The sequence below is a fragment of the Delphinapterus leucas genome, chromosome 2 (genome assembly GCF_059928025.1).
Source record: "Delphinapterus leucas isolate spDelLeu-1000000601 "Yukka" chromosome 2, BTC_Dleu_Yukka2, whole genome shotgun sequence".
Classification (NCBI taxonomy): Eukaryota; Metazoa; Chordata; class Mammalia; order Artiodactyla; family Monodontidae; genus Delphinapterus; species Delphinapterus leucas.
Window position 1 is genome coordinate 172373371 of NC_143130.1, and position 19076 is coordinate 172392446.

The following is a 19076-nucleotide window of genomic DNA, read 5'->3' on the forward strand; positions in this document are numbered from 1 at the left end:
AAGGACCGCCTCCAGCCTGTCGGGGCGGGACGAGTAACATGATTGGTGGGATCCAGCAATTGAGGGCCAGGGTTCTCCAATCACGGAGAGCCGTTCGGCGCCGGTCCAATGAGGGCCTCCGGGGGGCGGGCCGGGCCTCCGCGGGCCGGGCCCCGGGAAGGCTTCGGCTGGCTAGCCCAGGCCCTTGGCCGTCGAGAGCTCAGGCCAGCGTGCGGGAATGAGCGGGTCCCTGGGCCGGGCGGCTGCGGCTCTGCTCCGCTGGGGGCGCGGCGCGGGCGGCGGCCTGCGGGGCCCGGGCGTGCGGGCGGCGAGCTCGGGCGGCAGCGGCTCGTCGGAGCACCTGGACGCGCTGGTGAAGAAGGACAGGGTGGTGGTCTTCCTAAAGGGGACTCCGGAGCAGCCCCAGTGCGGCTTCAGCAACGCCGTGGTGCAGATCCTGCGGCTGCACGGCGTCCGCGACTACGCGGCCTACAACGTGCTGGACGACCCCCAGCTCAGGCAAGGTCAGAGCCAGCTGGGGGGCGACCGGCCGAGACCACTCTGCGGGGTCGAGGGTCTGTCGGGCAAGGTCCGTCCGGGGGCTTGAGGGGATTTCAGACACGAGCTTCCACACGGGTCTAGGGTGGGGGCCTGATCGACTTGAACTGGATCTCGAGGATCTGGGCCTCTGGGCTAACATGGGCAATGGAGTAAGTCCTAGCGGTTCCCCAGTCCTCACTCTGAGCTGAAAAAGGCATTTCGGGGCCAGTGCTCTTCAGCTGAATCCAAGGAGCGTGGTCAGCAGCCTGACTCCCTGCTCTGCAGGGCTGGGGAAGTGGGCAGAGAGGGATACAAGAAGAGCCATTAGAGGTAGGCACTTCGGGGACACTTTGAGGGGCTGCCCTGTCTCGTGGATAAGGAGAGGTGCTGTTGATGGCGGGGGGAGGGTCGAGGTTGCCCTTGTCTGAGGCTAGGGGCTCAGAGGCTGGCCTGTCGTGCCTCAAGGCTCGGGGTGACAGGGACCGTTCTCTGTTGCTGCTACAGGAGCGGTTGATACAGCTTTTGGACAGGTCTTAGTTGGGATCTGGTGTGGGAGAAAAAGACATGAAATTTATTTTTAGATACTCAAGGATGGGGGAGATTTGTGGTGGCTAGGGATTGGAGAGGCTTGTGGGGAGAGGGACGAAGAATGACTCCTGGGCCCTAGCTCACTCAAGCTTGGAGCTCCAGGAACCGGTCAGGGTCTGGGGCAGACACAGTACTGTCTGTGACTTTTCAGTGGCCCAGAGGGGAGGGTGGAGGGCCCTGACAGTTAACTAGCATCTTTTCTGATGAGCACCTTGCTGAGAACCTTACCTGCATTCTTCTGTTTTATCTTAGTGCGGGAGGAGAGAGGGGCCAGAACACCTGGGTCTGCTCCTTGGCTGGGGTGGGTGGGGTTGTTGGAGGCATGGGGGGACCGTGCCTGTACCCCCTGAAGGGTGGCATTCCAGTTAGACTTTCAGTGACTGAGTTCTCCCCGAGTTTCCTGATGTTGTTTAGTGACAGTGTTCTAAAAAGTGTTTTAGGGCCTCAAGTTCTATGGTAGTCTACATTCAGAATTCTGTATTTTGCTCTTCTACATTTGAAGTTGTCAATCATAGTCATTCCAACAGAGATGGGACAGGCTGGCGTCAGGGAAAGGCTTTGGGTTAGACTCCTTTGGCCAATCAGCTGTGCAACCCGAGGCAAGGTACATGACTGCATTTTCCTTTTCGGTAATATGAGGATAATGAAACCACACTTGGCAAAGGTTTTGTGAGGAAAAAAGGGAAAATAAAACTTTTAGAAAGTGCCTTGTCCTCTTATCTCGCACTCAGAAGGCATCCATTAAATGGTAACCATTTTATTATTAGCACTTTATGGTTTTAAAAGTATTTTTTCCCATGGAATCTCATCCTTATAGAACTCTCAGTTTGGGTGGATGGAAACAAGGAGTGAAGGCAGCTTTGAGTTACCAGGAGGCGTATGTAACATTTCCATGTGCTGTGCCCATGATCCTTCTCCCTTCCTGGAGTCCTGGAATGCTACCAGTTGCTGGCTTTTTTCACATACAGGGTGATCTGCAGTCTTCATGCAGCAGCAGTGGCGTCTCTGCCTAAAAGATAAGATAGGAGAAACTACTCTGTAATCTTTCTGCTGGGACCTTGCCTCAGGCCGCTTGCAAATTGCCACTGTGGTCCTTAGTAGAAGGTTGTGTTGTTGATATCTTGCTTAGCTTAAAGTTTTGAGAGTCTTTGGTTTATGAATTTCTGTTCTCCTGTTTAATATAACCAGAGATGGTATAACTGAATCACTTTGCTGTACACCTGAAACATTGTACATCAACTATACTTGAATTAAAACATTTTTCTGAAATATAACCGGAGATGGGCTATACTGGAATATGGCCAGTAAACTGAAAGTAATAGCAGGAATAAGAATGTTTGCCGAGAGCCCTTATGTATCTGACTTCCAGTCTTCTGTTCTTAAGTGTTCAAACAATAGCAACAGGAATTTAACCCTTAAATTTCTTGACCATTGAGCTTCATCAGACCATTACTTTTAGTTAGTGAATGTGTTGCATACATAACACGTCTTTCGTTGCCTAGAAAAGTAAACCTTAGGGTAAGTATTAACCTCTAGACTCAGGCAGGGCGGTGTAAGCACGTTATTACAGTGGGGAGTAGTTTAGCCAGGGTGAGGCTTTAAAACATGAAGATTCTTCATCTTTTTGCTCTCCACACCTTCAGGTTTACCAAGAGAGACTGACAGGCTGTCTGATGCTTGCTTTTGCCAACTAAAGATATGTCTGTGAACTTTTCCCAGACCCAAGGTCACTTCTAGTAACAGGATAGGGGCTTCTGCAAAATTGGCCTTTCCTGTTTTCTTGTGCCAGAGAAGGCTGAGTTTTAGAAAGGACCCAAGTCGGAGGAAGACCCTCAGACACTGTCTCCTAGTTCTGGGCACTGGGTCCAGGGAGTATGATGCACAGAGGTGTCAGCCTGAGGCCTGAGACCCAACGAACCAAGGTGACTGAGGCAGCTTTGCGTTTTGGCCTTCCTCAAGGCTTGTTCCTTTTTAAGAATCTGGAGCACCCACAAGACGGCCACATAGGGTCACGGTGGATGGATGTCACCATATCCTGCTCCTGGTCTTAACAAAGACTAATCTTTACTTTCAGTTGCAAAAGTAATATGTGCTCGTGGGAGAAATTTGGAAAACACTGAAAATCTAAATAAAATGAAAATCCCCTGTAATTCCGTATAAACCATTATTATTAACATTTGGATCTAGTTTCTAACAGTTTTTTTTTTTTCTTTTTTAACAGAGTTGAGATCACCCATGTCTATATATAGCATTTTGCCCTCCTGAGAGCAGGGAATGTGTCTTCTGCGACTCCCTGAGCACTGTGTGTGACGCTTATGCAAAGCGAGCTTTCAATGCGTGTTATAATGAATAAATAAATGCTTCTTTTATTTATCATTTTATCATAAACTCTCTTTCCTGCTCTTAAAAACATTATAGACACTCGAATTTCTGCCTACTCAGATCACCACTGTATTCCTCGAATCGGGAACAGCATCTGTTGAATGAATACCCATCATCCTATCGTTGAATGGTTCTTAAGTATTTGAAAATATGCCCAGCCTTTCCAGTATCAAGGAATTTCAGGCAGTAGTAGAACTATGACGTTGGTAAGCATTAAAAATCAGATAACAAGTGTGCATGTGTGTCTGGTGGGCAGGTTGTATGCTGCAGATGGGGGTATAAAGTGGGGCCCACACTTGGAAGGAGTGACTCTCAGTACCCAGTCAAGTTGAAGGTGGACAGAGCTGAACACCCAGCTGTTTCACTCCCGGTTATTTAGGCTACATCAGGGATCGACAAGCTTCCTTGTAAAGGGCCAGAGAGTACATAGTTTAGGCTTTGGGGGCCTGGTGGTCTCTGTTAACCTATTCAGCTCTGCTGTTACAGTGTAGCAGCAGTCAGGGACAACACATAGACGAATGAGCGGGGCGAAGTTCCAATAACACTTTATTTACAAAAGGATGTGGACCGGCTTTGGCCCGAAGGCTGTAGTTTGCCACCCCTTTGTCTAGAGAGACTGTCCCCTGCATGTGAGCTAGGAGATGCACATAAGGGTGAGCACTGCAGTGTTCCTTGTGGTAATGAAAAGTGGGCAAGAACAGATCTTGGTCTGTTAGCAGCAGACTGAAGAAACCAACTGTAGCTTAGTCATGATGGAAAACTAAACTGTGGTTAAAATGAATTAGATCTAGGGACTTCCCTGGTGGCGCAGTGGTTAAGAATCCACCTGCCAATGCAGGGGACACAGGTTCAATCCCTGGTCTGGGAAGATCCCACATGCTGCGGAGCAACTAGGCCCATGCACCACAACTGCTGACCCTGTGCTCTAGATCCCGCGAGTCACAGCTACTGAAGCCCGCGTGCCGCAACTACTGAGCCTGTGCACCGCAACTGCTGAAGCCCGTGCGCCTAGAGCCCGTGCTTGGCAACAAGAGAAGCCACTGCAATGAGAAGCCCGCGCACCGCAACGAAGAGTAGCCCCCGTTCTCCACAACTAGAGAAAGCCGCACAGCAACAAAGACCCAACGCAGCCAAAAATTTTAAAAATTAAAAAAAAAAAAAAATCTAGATGTATTCTCAAAAAAGGCGATGCTTAGTCAGAAAGCAAGTTACAAAAGGGTAATTGTGGCTTAATGCCGTTTGTGTCTATAAATGTTAAAGATGTGGAACAGTCCCATGGATTGCAGATCCATGTGTCATGCAGGTGGGGCTCACAGTGGGGCAGGAGTGACAGATGCCAGCCTCCGGCCAGAGACCACCTCTGGTGGTCAAGAACCTGACCTTTGGAGTCCTAGACACCTGGACTCAAATCCTGTCTCTACCGTATGTCAGCACTGTGACGCTGGTTAAGTTATTTAACCTCTCTGAGCCTTCATTTCTTCATCTGTAAAATAGGGATGATTATACATAACTTGTAGGAATTTTGTAAAGATGAAATGAGATTAGATATGTGAAAAACTTAGAGTATGAAACTCAGGAACCCTTAGCTCAGTAAATGGTATTTTTATTATTGCATTGCATGCTTCACTGGTATGCATTCTTTCCTGCATTCTTTCCCTGCATTCTTTCCCTCTGTTTACTTGCATACATTGTCAGGAGAGCATTTCTGTGGAGGGTGGGGTAGAGGACACTGATGTGGAGAGAGTAGCCACAGTGCGCCTGGCGCTGTGGGAGCTTAATTCATTTCACCAATTATATCTTATTTAATCTTCATAACAAATATGTGAGGCATAGAGTTATTCCCATTTTACAGAAAAGGAAACAGGTTGAGAGATGAGCAGATTTATCTGAGACTGTATTTACAAGCCAGCCAGCCACAGTCTGCTGACCCCTAAACCAGCGCCTTGACCCTCTCGGCACCGTGGTTTACTTTTTGACAGGCAGTGCTAACATCATTCTCTTAAGGAAGATGGAGAAATACGTGATTCCAGGAGGAGGTGACATGACTTGCCCGAGGAACAGAGCCTCGTTAAGTGGCAGAGTTGGCATCAACCTGCGTCAGACTCTGAAGCTCGTGTACTGAAAATCTACCGGAAAAAAAGAAAACTATAATCGTGATGCTCTTACGATTATTGTCCAAACCAGGAATGGGGTCCAATATTCTGAAATGTCATGAATTTTGAAAAGTACCTTTTGAAAGTTCTGGAAGGGAATTTTCCAGAACATTTTCTCCCCTCTCGCTTGATACTTCAGAACATGACATTTTTTTGGTGGGGCAGTAGGTGTATGTAGAACAGATTTTGTAAGACAGCCTCCTAGCTCCCAGTCCTAGTGTTACCTGTTATGTAACTTGGCAGTCACCACTTTCTGTCCCAAACTGAATCAGTTTGTCATCTATAAAATATGGTTATCATTAAAATCCATTCTTGGGTATGCTTTTCTAATTTTCAGGAGTTGCTCTCTGATTCTGAGTTATTCCATATGATACAAGAATTATCACTGTATATTACAGTTACTGAAAATTTAAAGGGTGAGAAAAATTAGCCATGTTTAAACAATTAATTGTGAATTGACAGAATTTGTTTTCGTTTTCAATTCATGAATGTAGTCTTACTGGAAGTTTCTCACTTCACTCTGTAGGAAGCAATTTGGGTATTTCCTTAAATATTTAAACTTGTAATTGGACTTTTTAAACATGGAAAATGGCATCATTTTTAGGAGAGATGCCAGAGCTTTGCTTTGACAACAGCCGCCTGTAACACCTGATAATCTAAAAATTAAAGAAGTATTTAAGTTTAATTTCGATAAACTATCAGCTGGTAGGCACCTTGGATGCTGTCACGATGCCATGTGTTCTGAGGTGGGTTCTTCTGAGTTCTTGAAGTTATTAGGACAGTCACAGGCCAAGGGGTTTGGAAGGAGTTAGCCTCCCTTGCATGTGACTGTATGTTGGTTGTTCAGGATGGTGGAAAGCCCACTTATTTGGGTAGTTTCGGTGGTTAGGATGGATTTCCTTCCTTCCCTTATAGTTGGGATGTATGGTCTGCAACAATGTAATGTATGTTGAGTTGTTGCCTAACGCTTTGGTTGAGTGTGCTACCATGAAAACGATTGATGAAAGCAAGTCATTCTTATACTCAACAAAGATTTTATTTTAAAAAATTGTACTTTTTAGGATTAAACGTGTGGTTTTGGGTGGCCCTCAGATGGCAAATTTGTTTTCACCTTTGGTGTGTTTCAGAAATTGTAGGCACTCGCCAAAAGAATCAGTAGATACTCATTGCCATGAAAAGCTTAATGCAGTGTATTATTAATTGGAAAAAAAAACCCAGATACAAATATTGTGCAGATAAATGGTTCATGTACATAAATGTAACAGATACTAAAGAAAGTTTAGAAGTAAAAAGTTCATATTCTGAACGTTTCTTAATCTCCCCCCATCATAAAGTATAAAAAGATGTGTTATTGGAAACGTAAAGTTAAGTTCTGATAGACTCTTTGTGTTTGAGGGTAGAGTTAAAAAAAAAAATCCAAAACATACAGCTTACATGCTAAGTAACTGTTTATGTAGCACCAAACATCAGAGTGATGAAAGACTTGAATTCAAAAAAAAAAAAAAAAAACTTGAATTCATCAGGGTATTCAAGTATAAAGGCATTCTGATGGTTAATGGAATTTGCCCTTTATTGGTAACCTCCAAACCTCTAGCTGATTTTTTTTTTAAACAGAAACCCAGAGTGGCTTAGAAGTGAGCTTTTCAGGGCCTATAACGTTGTAACCATTTCTCTCTCCATGAAGTCTGTCTGCAGAAGAAAGATAAAGCTCTCTACTGGGGGCCCTCTAGCGCTGTCGGTTAGAGCGAAGTTGCTGTTTTTTAGAAAGCAGTGACTTTTAAAAGAGAAAAACACATGGTATCTTGGGAAGGTTATTTGTAATATAACTCATATTGGTAATCTTATTTGGTAAAACTCATCTGATAATAAATGGTAGGGCATCAAGAAAAAGGTTTTGTATTTTTAGTTTGTTTACACAAAAACCACCACTTGACCGATTTCTAAAATTTGTGTAATACTGTATTTTGCCTGAAGACTTTGTTGACTTTTCTGTTTCGTTTATTTGTACATTTAAAAAAGTATACTTCATCTCAACCTCTGAGTAGAAAAGGAAAAAAAAGTATACTTCATCTCAACCTCTGAGTAGAAAAGGAAGTAAAAGGTAAGGAGGAATTTAGAAAAGAGTGACTGATCTTTTCTGCCTTAAGATTGAAACCACATTTCCTTCATAGCCATCATCCTCGTGGCGCAGCACTGCACAGAATCATCCCATGGCTGCACTGTCCCTGAACATACTTCATCTCGGTGTGTCCTCAAAGCCATTGTCTCTTAGGGCAGGGAGTGGGTCTCACCCTGTGGCCCTGTGCCTGGCCCAGGACGTGGACCTTCATGAGCTTTGGGCCTTTCCTTCATTTCACTCAGTCCCTGCGAGTTCTGTGCTGAGTCAGATCAGCTGTCCCATGGAGAGCTCATCTGAGGGGCTGAATAGGACGAGGGCCACAGTCTAGCCACAGGAGAGGGATTTTTCTTTGGGTAAAAGAATTATTAAAGATCAAAGCCAATGACTCAGTGTCTTTAAATTCACCAGCTGAGACAGGCACGGAAAACATTAGGTGGGGGCTGCCCAGTGTGCCAGTGAGTTACCATGATGGATCCATGTTCAGTAGTCCATTTGGGAATGGAGTGGCATTTCTTTCGTTTGTTTGTTTTGCTGAAAACGTGGCCCGCAGAAGCATGGGGAATATAGCCTTCTGTATCTTGTGTCACTTGCATTAACCAGTCAAGTTCTCTGCCATTAATCCAGGGTCGATTGTGTGTCAGGTAGTTTATGAGAGCCTTACTTAACCTGATTCTCATAAAAACTTTGTGAGATAAGGGTGGAAACAGAGGATGGAGGCCTCACTGTTTATAATTGGAAGAGTCAGCGGTCCATTCAACTCAAAAGCTTATGCTCTTTGTAGCAAATACACGGTCCCCCAGGGATGGGGAGCCAGGAAGGGTTACGGGGTGTCCCTAGGAGCAGGGAAACGTATTTTGCCGTACAAGTATTTGACCACTGAAATGACGGTTAAATGTTCTTTCCCCGTAGGCATTAAAGACTATTCCAACTGGCCCACCATCCCACAAGTGTACCTCAACGGCGAGTTCGTGGGGGGCTGTGACATTCTTCTGCAGATGCACCAGAATGGGGACCTGGTGGAAGAACTGAAAAAGCTGGGGATCCGCTCCGCCCTCTTAGATGAAAAGAAAGATCAAGACTCAAAGTGAGGGTGGCCCACGCGAGGAAGCCACTGGTGTCAGAATCTCACTGCCAGAAAAGCCTTCCCGATTCTGGTTTTTGCTCTTCAGATGACTGTTTGCACTGATTCCTCCAGTTTGTAAACAGCCTGGTGATTTTAGCATGTCTGGTGTTTGAGCAAGGAATATCCTATCGTGAACGTAATTGTAACCACTGCACTGTCATAATCAATGTTGTACGACGAGATTGCTGTACACGCGATTCCTTCTTATGTTGTCCTTTGCTCTTTGCTTGATTCAGGAGTAAACCTAGGAGATTTTGAATCATCATTATTATTCATGAGTCCTCTGCAAATATGTCAGTCTGCAAAGATCATATACCCCCCCATCCTAATTTTTTGTAACTTGTTCTGTTAAGAAAAACGATGGACAAGGAAGAAAATAAGATAACCGGGGTGTTGTTTTTTTTAAAATAAACTGCCAACCCAGGGATACCACGTGTGAGTTGTTAATCTGAATAGCAATAAGTATTTGTCTTCGTCCGTTTGGGATGCTATAACAAAATACCGCAGACTGAATGACTTATAAACAACAGATACTGATTCTCACAGTTCTGGAAGGTGGAAGTCCAAGATCAAGACTGTAGCACATCAGGTGTATGGTGAGGGCCTGTTCCTGCTTCACAGACAGCTGTGTTCCCACTGTGTTCTCACAGAAGCTCTTTGGAGTCCCTTTTATAAGGGCACTAATCTCATTTATGAGGGCTCCACCCTCATGACCTAATCACCTCCCGAAGGCCTCACCTCCTAAAACCATCCCTTTGGAGGTTATATGTCAGCATAGGAATTTTGAGGGGACACAGACATTCAGTCGAAAAGGACTTTTAGCACCTCTGACCTTTTGATTTTAGGAATTAAGAGTGATTCTCATTCATACTCTCCTGTTAAATTTGCCACAGAAATTGCCATCAAGCTGTACTCTAATTTTTAGAAGGGAAGTAAGTGTTGTGAACGCTGAGAGGTGTTGATGATCCAGTTGGAGGCTTGGGCGGACTGGCGAGAAGTGAGATGGGGAGGCTGGAGGGAGGCACCCCGCTCGCCCTTCTCTGAAGACCTGTGCTTGGCCACCTGCGCTGCACTTGGACAGGGAGCAGCATTAGCAGCCGTCCAAAGAATGGGATCTCATGAGTCTTTTATTCCTTAAAAATGGGGCCTTTGGGCTTCCCTGGTGGCGCAGTGGTTAAGAATCCGCCTGCCAATTCAGGGGACATGGGTTCGAGCCCTGGTCTGGGAGGATCCCACATGCCACGGAGCAACTAAGCCCGTGTGCCACAACTACTGAGCCTGCGCTCCGGAGCCCGTGAGCCACAACTACTGAAGCCCACGCGCCTAGAGCCTGTGCTCCGCAAAAGAGAAGCCACCGCAATGAGAAGCCTGAACACCGCAACAAAGAGTAGCCCTGCTTGCCGCAACCAGAGAAAAGGCAGCACGCAGCAATGAAGACCCAATGCAGCCAAAAATAATAAATAAATAAAATAAATAAATTTAAAAAAAGAATAGATACCTAAAACACCTAAAATTAAAAAAAAATAAAATGGGGCCTTTATAAAAAAGGACATAATTGTAATCATAGCCAAGATCTTCCAGTACATGGTGTCTTTTACCAAGACTTTGCTTCTCCACCTAGGCTGGAGGTGGAGCTAGAGGTAAGCTTTACAGCAAGCGACTCGTGGGAAGAAAGCCCATCCTGTCACCGTGTGCCTTTGGGTCCCCAGAAGCCTTCATTCATCTCCAAGGGCTTGCTTAAACAGAGCATTTATTTAGAAGCACATCTTTACAGTGGCAGAGGTAAGAAGAAGCTGCATTTTTAAAAAAATTATTTATTTATTTATGTTTGGCTGTGTTGGGTCTTCGTTGCTTTCTCTAGTTGCGGCGAGCGGGGGCTAGTCTTGGTTGTGCTGCGCGGGCTTCTCATTGTGGTGGCTTGTCTTGTTGCGGAGCACAGGCTCTAGGCGCGCGGGCTCAGTAGTTGTGGCTCGTGGGCTCTAGAACGCAGGCTCAGTAGTTGTGGCGCACGGGCTCTGGAGTGCAGGCTCAGTAGTTGTGGCGCACGGGCTTAGTTGCTTCACGGCATGTGGGATCTTCCCGGACCAGGGATCGAACCCGTTTCCCCTGCCAATGCAGGCAGATTCTTAACCACTGCGCCACCAGGGAAGCCCGAAGCTGCATTTTTTAATGAAAAGAACAAAAATGACAAGGAAAGCGGGATGGCTTATTTCCCCGGAGCTGTTCTGGAGGTTTGTTCTGTGATTATTGAGTTTGCATGAGTGCCACTTGGAAAAGCTCTGAAAACGGACAGACTTGGTGGGGTAAGGATTGACCTGCCGGGTGCTCTTGTAGCTCACAGCTCCTGGCTCCGTCCTTCCCCCAGAGGTTGTGAGATTCCCAGGAGAAAAGAAAGGCAAGTTGTAGCCCATCCCCACATCCGTGGGGACTGTCCCACATCCATGGGGACTGCCCTACATCCGTGGGGACGGCCCTGTCAGGTGATAGGACTGCCCCTCGTAAATTACAGAGCTCAGGGCTTCAGGGAAAAGAAAAGCAGATTACTGCCACAAAAAGTTTTATATTACGGGGCTTTCCTGGTGGCGCAGTGGTTGAGAGTCCGCCTGCCGATGCAGGGGACACAGGTTCGTGCCCCAGTCCGGGAAGATCCCACATGCCGCGGAGCGGCTGGGCCCGTGAGCCATGGCCGCTGAGCCTGCGCGTCCGGAGCCAAAAAAAAAGTTTTATATTACGTGCATTGTATACTGCATCCCATCAATACCTTTTGGGTCTGCTCTAAGCTAAGAGCTTACACAGACCCTTAGAGGAGGTTGGAGCTCACTTGTTGGAAGCACTTTGCTTTACAAATGAATGTGAGGGCACTGGAAGGAAGCCCTGTGCTCAGAGCTGCCTGTGCTGCTGCCACGTGGTGGCCGACCGAGGCTGTGACCTTGTCCTTTGGAAAGAATACCGTTAACAAACCACTTTTTACTGTCCCTGGATGAGTACCAGGCCATGGGGCACACACATGAGTCTGCAAAATTGTCCCTTGCCTTCACATCTGGTGTGTAATAGGGTACCTTTCCATAATTTTGCTCCTTTTGGCTTTTCCTTAAACCTGCCTATGTCCCCTTAGGGTTCATCTAAAAAATGAAATGATAAGAAACTTATTTGTAGGGAAACATCAATGTAGGAAACCTCCCTGGAATATTAGCACTAGGGGAGAGCTGCTAGGCGAATAATTTGACTCAGATGCTTATGAATCATAGATCATATCAGCCACCAGAGAGCTTAAAAGTTTAAGGAATCACGGAGCTCTACAAGAAATGGAAATGTTCTTTCCAAAGTTAATTAATCCTTTTTTTCTCTATGCTTGACAAGTCTCTGCCAAGTGGGAAATTGAAGATGCTATCTGATGTCAGTCTCAATAACTTTAATGGTCTGCATAATTAGAATTCACTGTGATAATTAGAACAGTGACACCAAAGTTCATTGTACAAACAGCAATATCACACATCATCTATTTAAAAATGCTTCACGGCTTTCCACTACAGGACACTGGCTTGTATCATTTGATTTATGTCACAACTTCAGTCCTGTGTTATTAGACGGTTTAGAAATAGATGAAGTTATTTTAGAACATTTGTATGAGTTGAGGTAGTTTTTGTCTTGTAAGCTGGTAGTTACATAAATGTCATTACGCTTCATTTAAGTTTGGGAGGTATTTTAGAACAGCAGGTAAGTTTTAAGGCGTCTTGGGTTTCTTGTATTGGCCCTATTGAATTGACTTGGGTAGAATCTGGGACCTCAAGCTTTCCTGTAATTACCAACGCCCCAGCAGCTAGCTTGAGAAAGAGCTTTTGTAAATTTATGAATGAGCTTGGTTATTTAGAGGAAAATTGTTTCTTGAGAGGTTGGGTCCCTTGGTGTTCGTGACAGGAGAGATCGGGCTAAGGGTTCAGAGGATCGACCTTCGTGCTGGCCAAGTTATGTTGGAGTACATTTAAACCAGAGGCAAGGAAGCTTCCAGGTGGGTTCCGGAGAGTCACTGACGGGCAAAAAATAGATACTGGTGGATGGTCACACCAAAAGGAGCTGATTTGATAGCTATTAAAAAAGATAGATTTCTTAATCCAGTTGAGAATTTTTTTTTTTTTGGCCGCGTCAAATGCGGTTCCCTGCCCAGGGATCGAACCTGTGCCCCCTGCAGAGTAAGCGCGGAGTCTCAACCACAGGACCGCCGGGCGGGTCCCATACGATAGCTAATTTGAGGGAGAGGGGAGGAACAGTGAAAGGGGGAAGAGCTGTTGTCAAGCCACCCACAACGTGGCCAAGATGGACTTGTGGGAGGTTGCATCCCGTCCTGTTTCCTGAGAGCAGTGTCACTGCAGGTCTTCAGGCTGCATGGGCTGTGCAGTTGAGCTGGGAGCAGATCTGGCCTGAAAGCCTAAGTGCACCTTGCTTCGAAGGCCTTTTTCCTGACTGCAGCCAGAATGGCCTTCCACAGACACACTACTTACATTTCTCACTCCCCTACTTACAGACCTCCCAGGTCGCTGCCCCAGAAGGCCTTCCCTCACCTCCCTGCTTTGTCCCCACAGCACCAGATTGTCATTGCCCTTTTGCTTGGCTTCACTCGAGGACCCGCTATCGCTAGCATATGTAGTGCTTAGAAAAATATGTAAAAAATAAGCAAAGGATTCTCTTTCTCCGTTCTGTCCTGATGAGTCACAAGAAGCGTTAGGTCTTTACAGTTCACCAGGGTAGCAGCACAGGGCAACCCCTAAGAGCTTGGGTTTGGATCAAACTTCCTGGATTCCCATCCCATTTCTTCTCCGATGTGTGACTGGCCTCAGACACATTAATAACCTCCCTTGCCTACTCTACCGAACAGGACAGTGGGGAACGTCACCTACACCAGGCTCGTCATGAGATGGGAGAATCCACATCAAGAGCCAAGCCCATAATAAGCTTTCCAGATAGGTTAACCTCCATGGTTACCTTGGACTAGATCTGGACTTGATTGCGGTATATTACTCACCATCATTTTTAGGCTTAAGGGAGTAGAGCTAAGTCCATATTTATTAACAGGCCATTGTTTGGTTGTCCCCAGAGCATGGAGACTCATCTTTGAAGGTCAATGACAAGATCTAATATTTGTGATAATCTCAGTGGAGTGTACCCATTATTCAGCTGTTCTTGGGGCTGGAGTCGGGAGGGCCCTGAGACAGAAAGAATTCCCTGTAAATTACTTTCCCTAGACTATAGTTGGACTTATTGCCACCGAGTTTTAATTTTTTTTTAATATTATTTCTATTTCATGCAGTGGGAAGTCTGTACTGAACTGATAGGTTAGAATAGGCTTTATTGTGTGGAGGTATGCTTGAAAGAGCACAGTTTAACCTTGAGTTAATTCTAATTTATCAGTAACAAGGATTGTCATGCTGGGTTCTACTGTACCCAAGTAGTAATTTTCACAGGGATACATTTTGCCAGGAAAAAAGAGGTTGATAGGTTCCCTGGCTCACAGGAAGTTAGGTGATGAACCGCAGAAAATATTTCCAGATTATTGGTAGGTCCGTCTAGTCCTAAACTGACAATGAGGCTTGGTAACCAGCAACAGGGATGAGCCAGCCTTCTGGGGCGTCCATGCTAAGCCCTAAGCCCTAGACTATGCGATGGGACCTCTTCCCACTCTAGACCCCAGGTCTGGGGCTGAGCCTCAGCTGGGAGTCAGGTACCCCTGCCCCTACCCTGAGCCGGGGCAGGCTCAAAATACTTGGAATCTGAAGGAGAACTTCAGCAGTTCCTTTTACAGCTGTAACCCTGAGAACCAAGAAGCACATTTCCCATTATCCTGGCTTTTTTTTTTTTTTTTTTTTAATTTATTTCGTTGCACCAGGTCTTAGTTGTGGCAAGTGGGCTCCTTAGTTGTGGCTCGCCAGCTCCTTAACTGCAGCATGTGGGCTCCTTAGTTGTTGCGTGCAAACTCGTAGTTGCAGCATGCATATGGGATCTAGTTCCCTGACCAGGGATCTAACCTGGGCCCTCTGAATTGGGAGTGCAGAGTCTTAGCCACTGCGCCACCAGGGAAGTCCTATTTTTAGTTTTTAAAGGAAACTCCATACTGTTCTCCGTAGTGGCTGCACCAATTTACATTCCCATCATCTGAGAGATATTTAGACGGTAGAACTGGAGGTGCTGGGATGAGGGAGAAGCAGACCTGAGTATGAAGCCCATGGCCTGTGAACTGACATTTCCTGCGCCCGTCATGGGATTCCAGACCTTTCTGTCGTGTGGGGCTTCCTGACACCAGAGACCACCGACAGTGTAAAAATGCACAAGCAATGGGTGGTGTTCCCTTTTACATGGGTGTGGTGGGGAGTTTGGGAGAGGAAGTGAGAGAGGTAAACCTTGGCATCTTTTTAAACTTGACAGGAGACCCACTGAGTGTGTAGATGGTGAGAGCCATGTGCTATCAGAGGGCTGCCAGGAATCATCCATCAAATCCAGTCCTGTGAGAGGGGCTTGGAAGCCTGCATAGCATGATCCCTGGCTTTCTAACTGCCACTAGTGTGTGCAATAGATTTTCATTAGCATAGGTGCTGTTGAGGTCTTTGATCAATCCTGCTATCTGGTCCAAATAACTGACCCGTCACTTTGAGGTTGTCTAAACCCTGGTAACAAACAGCGGGAACAAGATGGGGCTTAGAATGTAGTCTTCACGGCTCAGCCTCCGGTTTGGGATAATAAAGCTTCTTGTGGAATTTACGCAGGTCTTCTTGGCCCTTGGCATTAAACAGTCTGTGTGTGTGTGTGTGTGTGTGTGTGTGTGTGTGTGTGTGTGAGAAATATATATTTTTTTTTAGAATAACAAAAAATATTTCACTAAAACATAAGATTTACAGAAGTTTCCAGACAAGCCATACACAATGGTCACAAGCTTTTTCCTGAAGGGAAGATTCCGCACTTGACAGCAAAGTCACAATGTTATTAGTGAGGGCTGTGATGTTTGTTTAATGTTCCCATTTTGGTTCAAACAATCAAGCTTGTCCATCTACAGTGTCTAAATAAAGTTAGACTTGGCTAGAGAGCATATTCTAAAGAACGGGTTAGCTCCTTTTTTTTTTTTGCGTTACGCGGGCCTCTCACTGTTGTGGCCTCTCCCGTTGCAGAGCACAGGCTCCGGACGCGCAGGCTCAGCGGCCATGGCTCACGGGCCCAGCCGCTCCGTGGCATGTGGGATCTTCCCGGACCGGGGCACGAACCTGCGTCCCCTGCATCGGCAGGCATCTCAACCACTGCGCCACCAGGGAAGCCAGGGTTAGCTGCTTTTAACCAATGCAATCAGATCACCATAAAAAGGGGGAAAGGAGCCCATAAAATTCAAATAAAACTACCTTCCCCCGACCACCAAAAAATAATAATAATAAAGGAAAACACCCACACCCCTGCAGCTAACCCTGACAACTACCTTCATTCACAGCACTTTATACTCAAACCATGATGGGGAAATGAGTAAAAGCAGAGAAGGGCCACTGCTTTTAAACGTCTCACAACAATCCAGATGACACTTCTAGCCTCTGCTCCTGCTTTACAACAGTGAGTCAGGACAAGACATAGATTTGCTACTGTGCATTCAATCACCAGAGGACTGAAGATGTCTGGGCTTTTATTCTGTAATGTTTCTAAGACTGTGTCCATTAAATGCAAACAGAAAAGGAAGAAGTCTTGGCAGAACAGGAGAAGTGATGCACACTTGATGATCAGATCGATTTAAATATTATTCGTGGCATATAGCCTAGTCCATGCTCTAGCTGTTTCTATGGCATGGGCTTCGTTGGTCTTCCACTGCTCCGCTACATCATTTGCTGATGGGCCGTCTGGGTTGGGAGCACTTAACAAAGCCTGGATCGATAGCCGGACTGCGCGGATCTGCAGTGCTGGGGACCACTTACCTTTCAAAATATCTAAAACATATTCTGCCAACTTGTCTACATTAGGATGATAAATTTTGGTCATGAAACGTACTTTAGGGGCTGCCATTGGGTATTCTTCTGGAAGGAATAGTTCAAGTTTAAAAGTCCCTCCCTCAAAGGGGGAATCCTGAGGGCCAGCAATGACCACATGAAAATAACGGGCGCTGCTCTCATCTGGTTCTGCTTTAATGCTGGGAACTGGCTCTGCCAGCAAACGCTGGGTTTTCTTGATAATCCTGCGGGGCAGCCCGGCCATCTTGTCAGATCCCGAGTTCGACCTCTGCTCTTGTCTCTGGCTCCGCTCGCCTCACGCATGAGTGTGTGAAATAATTTTCATGTGGGGGGTTATTTATTAAATTGCAGCATTTCCCCATGAATAGATGTCTTCCAATCAACCGTTTTTGTTAGAGAGATCACAGCTCTGCTAGCAGTGAGTTAGGTTTTCTTAGAAATCAGTAATCAGTCCCATAGCATTTCTCAGGGATCTGGGGTTTCTGCAACAGCTTTGGAGGCATCAAAGGGGAATGCAGAGAGTCTAAAATCTGGTTGAAAAAAATCTGTATTTAAATGCCCTCTCAAACCACTGACACAAGTATAGACATAGATATAGGTACATGTATAGGTTATAGATGCATCTAAATCTGTCATCCTTGGAGATCCTTTGTTGCCGTTGAACTCAGCTTTGTCATCTCTAAAATGGGGTTAATAACAGTCTCTACCTTATGGAACTACTATGAGGATGAAATGAGATAATATCACCTAAAATTCTTGGCAAAGGATCACTTATCTTTCACGTTTTTCTTTGTTATTTCTTCTTCAAATTTTTCTTAGGTATTCTTTCTAGCTTCCTCTTCCTCATGAATTTCAGAATCATTTTGTCAATAGATTCCCTTTTTTTTTTTTTTTTTTTTTTTTTGCGGTACGCGGGCCTCTCACTGTTGTGGCCTCTCCCGCTGAGGAGCACGGACTCCAGATGTGCAGGCTCAGCGGCCATGGCTCACAGGCCCAACCGCTCTGTGGCATGTGGGATCTTCCCGGACCGGGGCACGAACCCGTGTCCCCTGCATTGGCAGGCGGACTCTCAACCACTCCGCCACCAGGGAAGCCCTGTTGGAAGATTTTTAATCACAGTTTCAATTTAATTACTTGTGATTGGTCTGTTCATATTTTCTATTTCTTCCTGGTTCAGTCTTGGAAGGTTATACCTTTCTGAGAATTTGTCCATTTCTTCCAGGTTGTCCATTTTATTGGCATACAGTTGCCTGTAGTAGTCTCTTAGGATGCTTTGTATTTCTTCAGTGTCTGATGTAACTTCTCCTTTTTCATTTCTAATTTTATTGATTTGAGTCCTCTCCCTCTTTTTCTTGATGAGTCTGGCTAGTGGTTTATCAATTTTGTCTCTCTTCTCAAAGAACCAGCTTTTAGTTTTATTGATGTTTGCTATTGTTTTCTTTGTTTCTATTGCATTTATTTCTGTTCTGATCTTTATGGTTTCTTTCCTTCTGCTAACTTTGGGTTTTGTTTGTTCTTCTTTCCCTAGGTGTAAGGTTAGATTGTTTGAGATTTTTCTTGTTTCTTGAGGTAGTCTTCTATAGCTATAAACTTCCCTCTTAGAACTGCTTTTGCTGCATCCCATGGATCGCTGTGTTTTCATTGTCATTTGTCTCTAGGTATTTTTTGATTTCCTCTTTGATTTCTTCAGTGATCTCTTGGTTATTTAGTAACGTACTGTTTAGCCTCCATGTGTTTGTGTTTTTAAAGTTTTTTTTCCCTGTAATTCATTTCTAATCTCATAGCGTTGTGGTCAGAAAAGGCGCTTGATATGATTTCAATTTTCTTAAATTTACTGAGGCTTGATTTGTGACCCAAGATGTGATCTATCCTGGAGAATGTTCCATGCGCACTTGAGAAGGAAGTGTAATCTGCTGTTTTTGGATGGAATGTCCTATAAATATCAATTAAGTCTATCTGGTCTATTGTGTCATTTAAAGCTTCTGTTTCCTTATTTATTTTCATTTTGGAAGATCTGTCCATTGATGTAAGTGAGGTGTTAAAGTCCCCCACTATCATTGTGTTACTGTCGATTTCCTCTTTTAGAGCTGTTAGCAGTTGCCTTATGTATTGAGGTGCTCGTATGTTGGGTGCATATATATTTATAATTGTTATATCTTCTTCTTGGATTGATCCCTTGATCATTATGTAGTGTCCTTCCTTGTCTCTTGTAACATTCTTTA

The 19076-nt window shown here is 45.4% G+C and overlaps 1 protein-coding gene and 1 pseudogene across 1 annotated transcript; one reads left to right on the plus strand and one right to left on the minus strand.

Moving 5' to 3' along the window:
- The first annotated feature begins 170 nt into the window (after positions 1-170).
- On the plus strand, positions 171-9311 carry GLRX5 (glutaredoxin 5). Its single transcript, XM_022576166.2, has 2 exons — positions 171-503; positions 8671-9311. The coding sequence occupies exons 1-2, from the start codon at positions 218-220 to the stop codon at positions 8847-8849; spliced, it is 465 nt and encodes a 154-aa protein (XP_022431874.1). The 5' UTR covers positions 171-217; the 3' UTR covers positions 8850-9311.
- Positions 9312-16587: 7276 nt separating this feature from the next.
- Positions 16588-17728, minus strand: LOC111176111 (ubiquitin-conjugating enzyme E2 N pseudogene; annotated as a pseudogene).
- Between the last annotated feature and the right edge of the window lie 1348 nt (positions 17729-19076).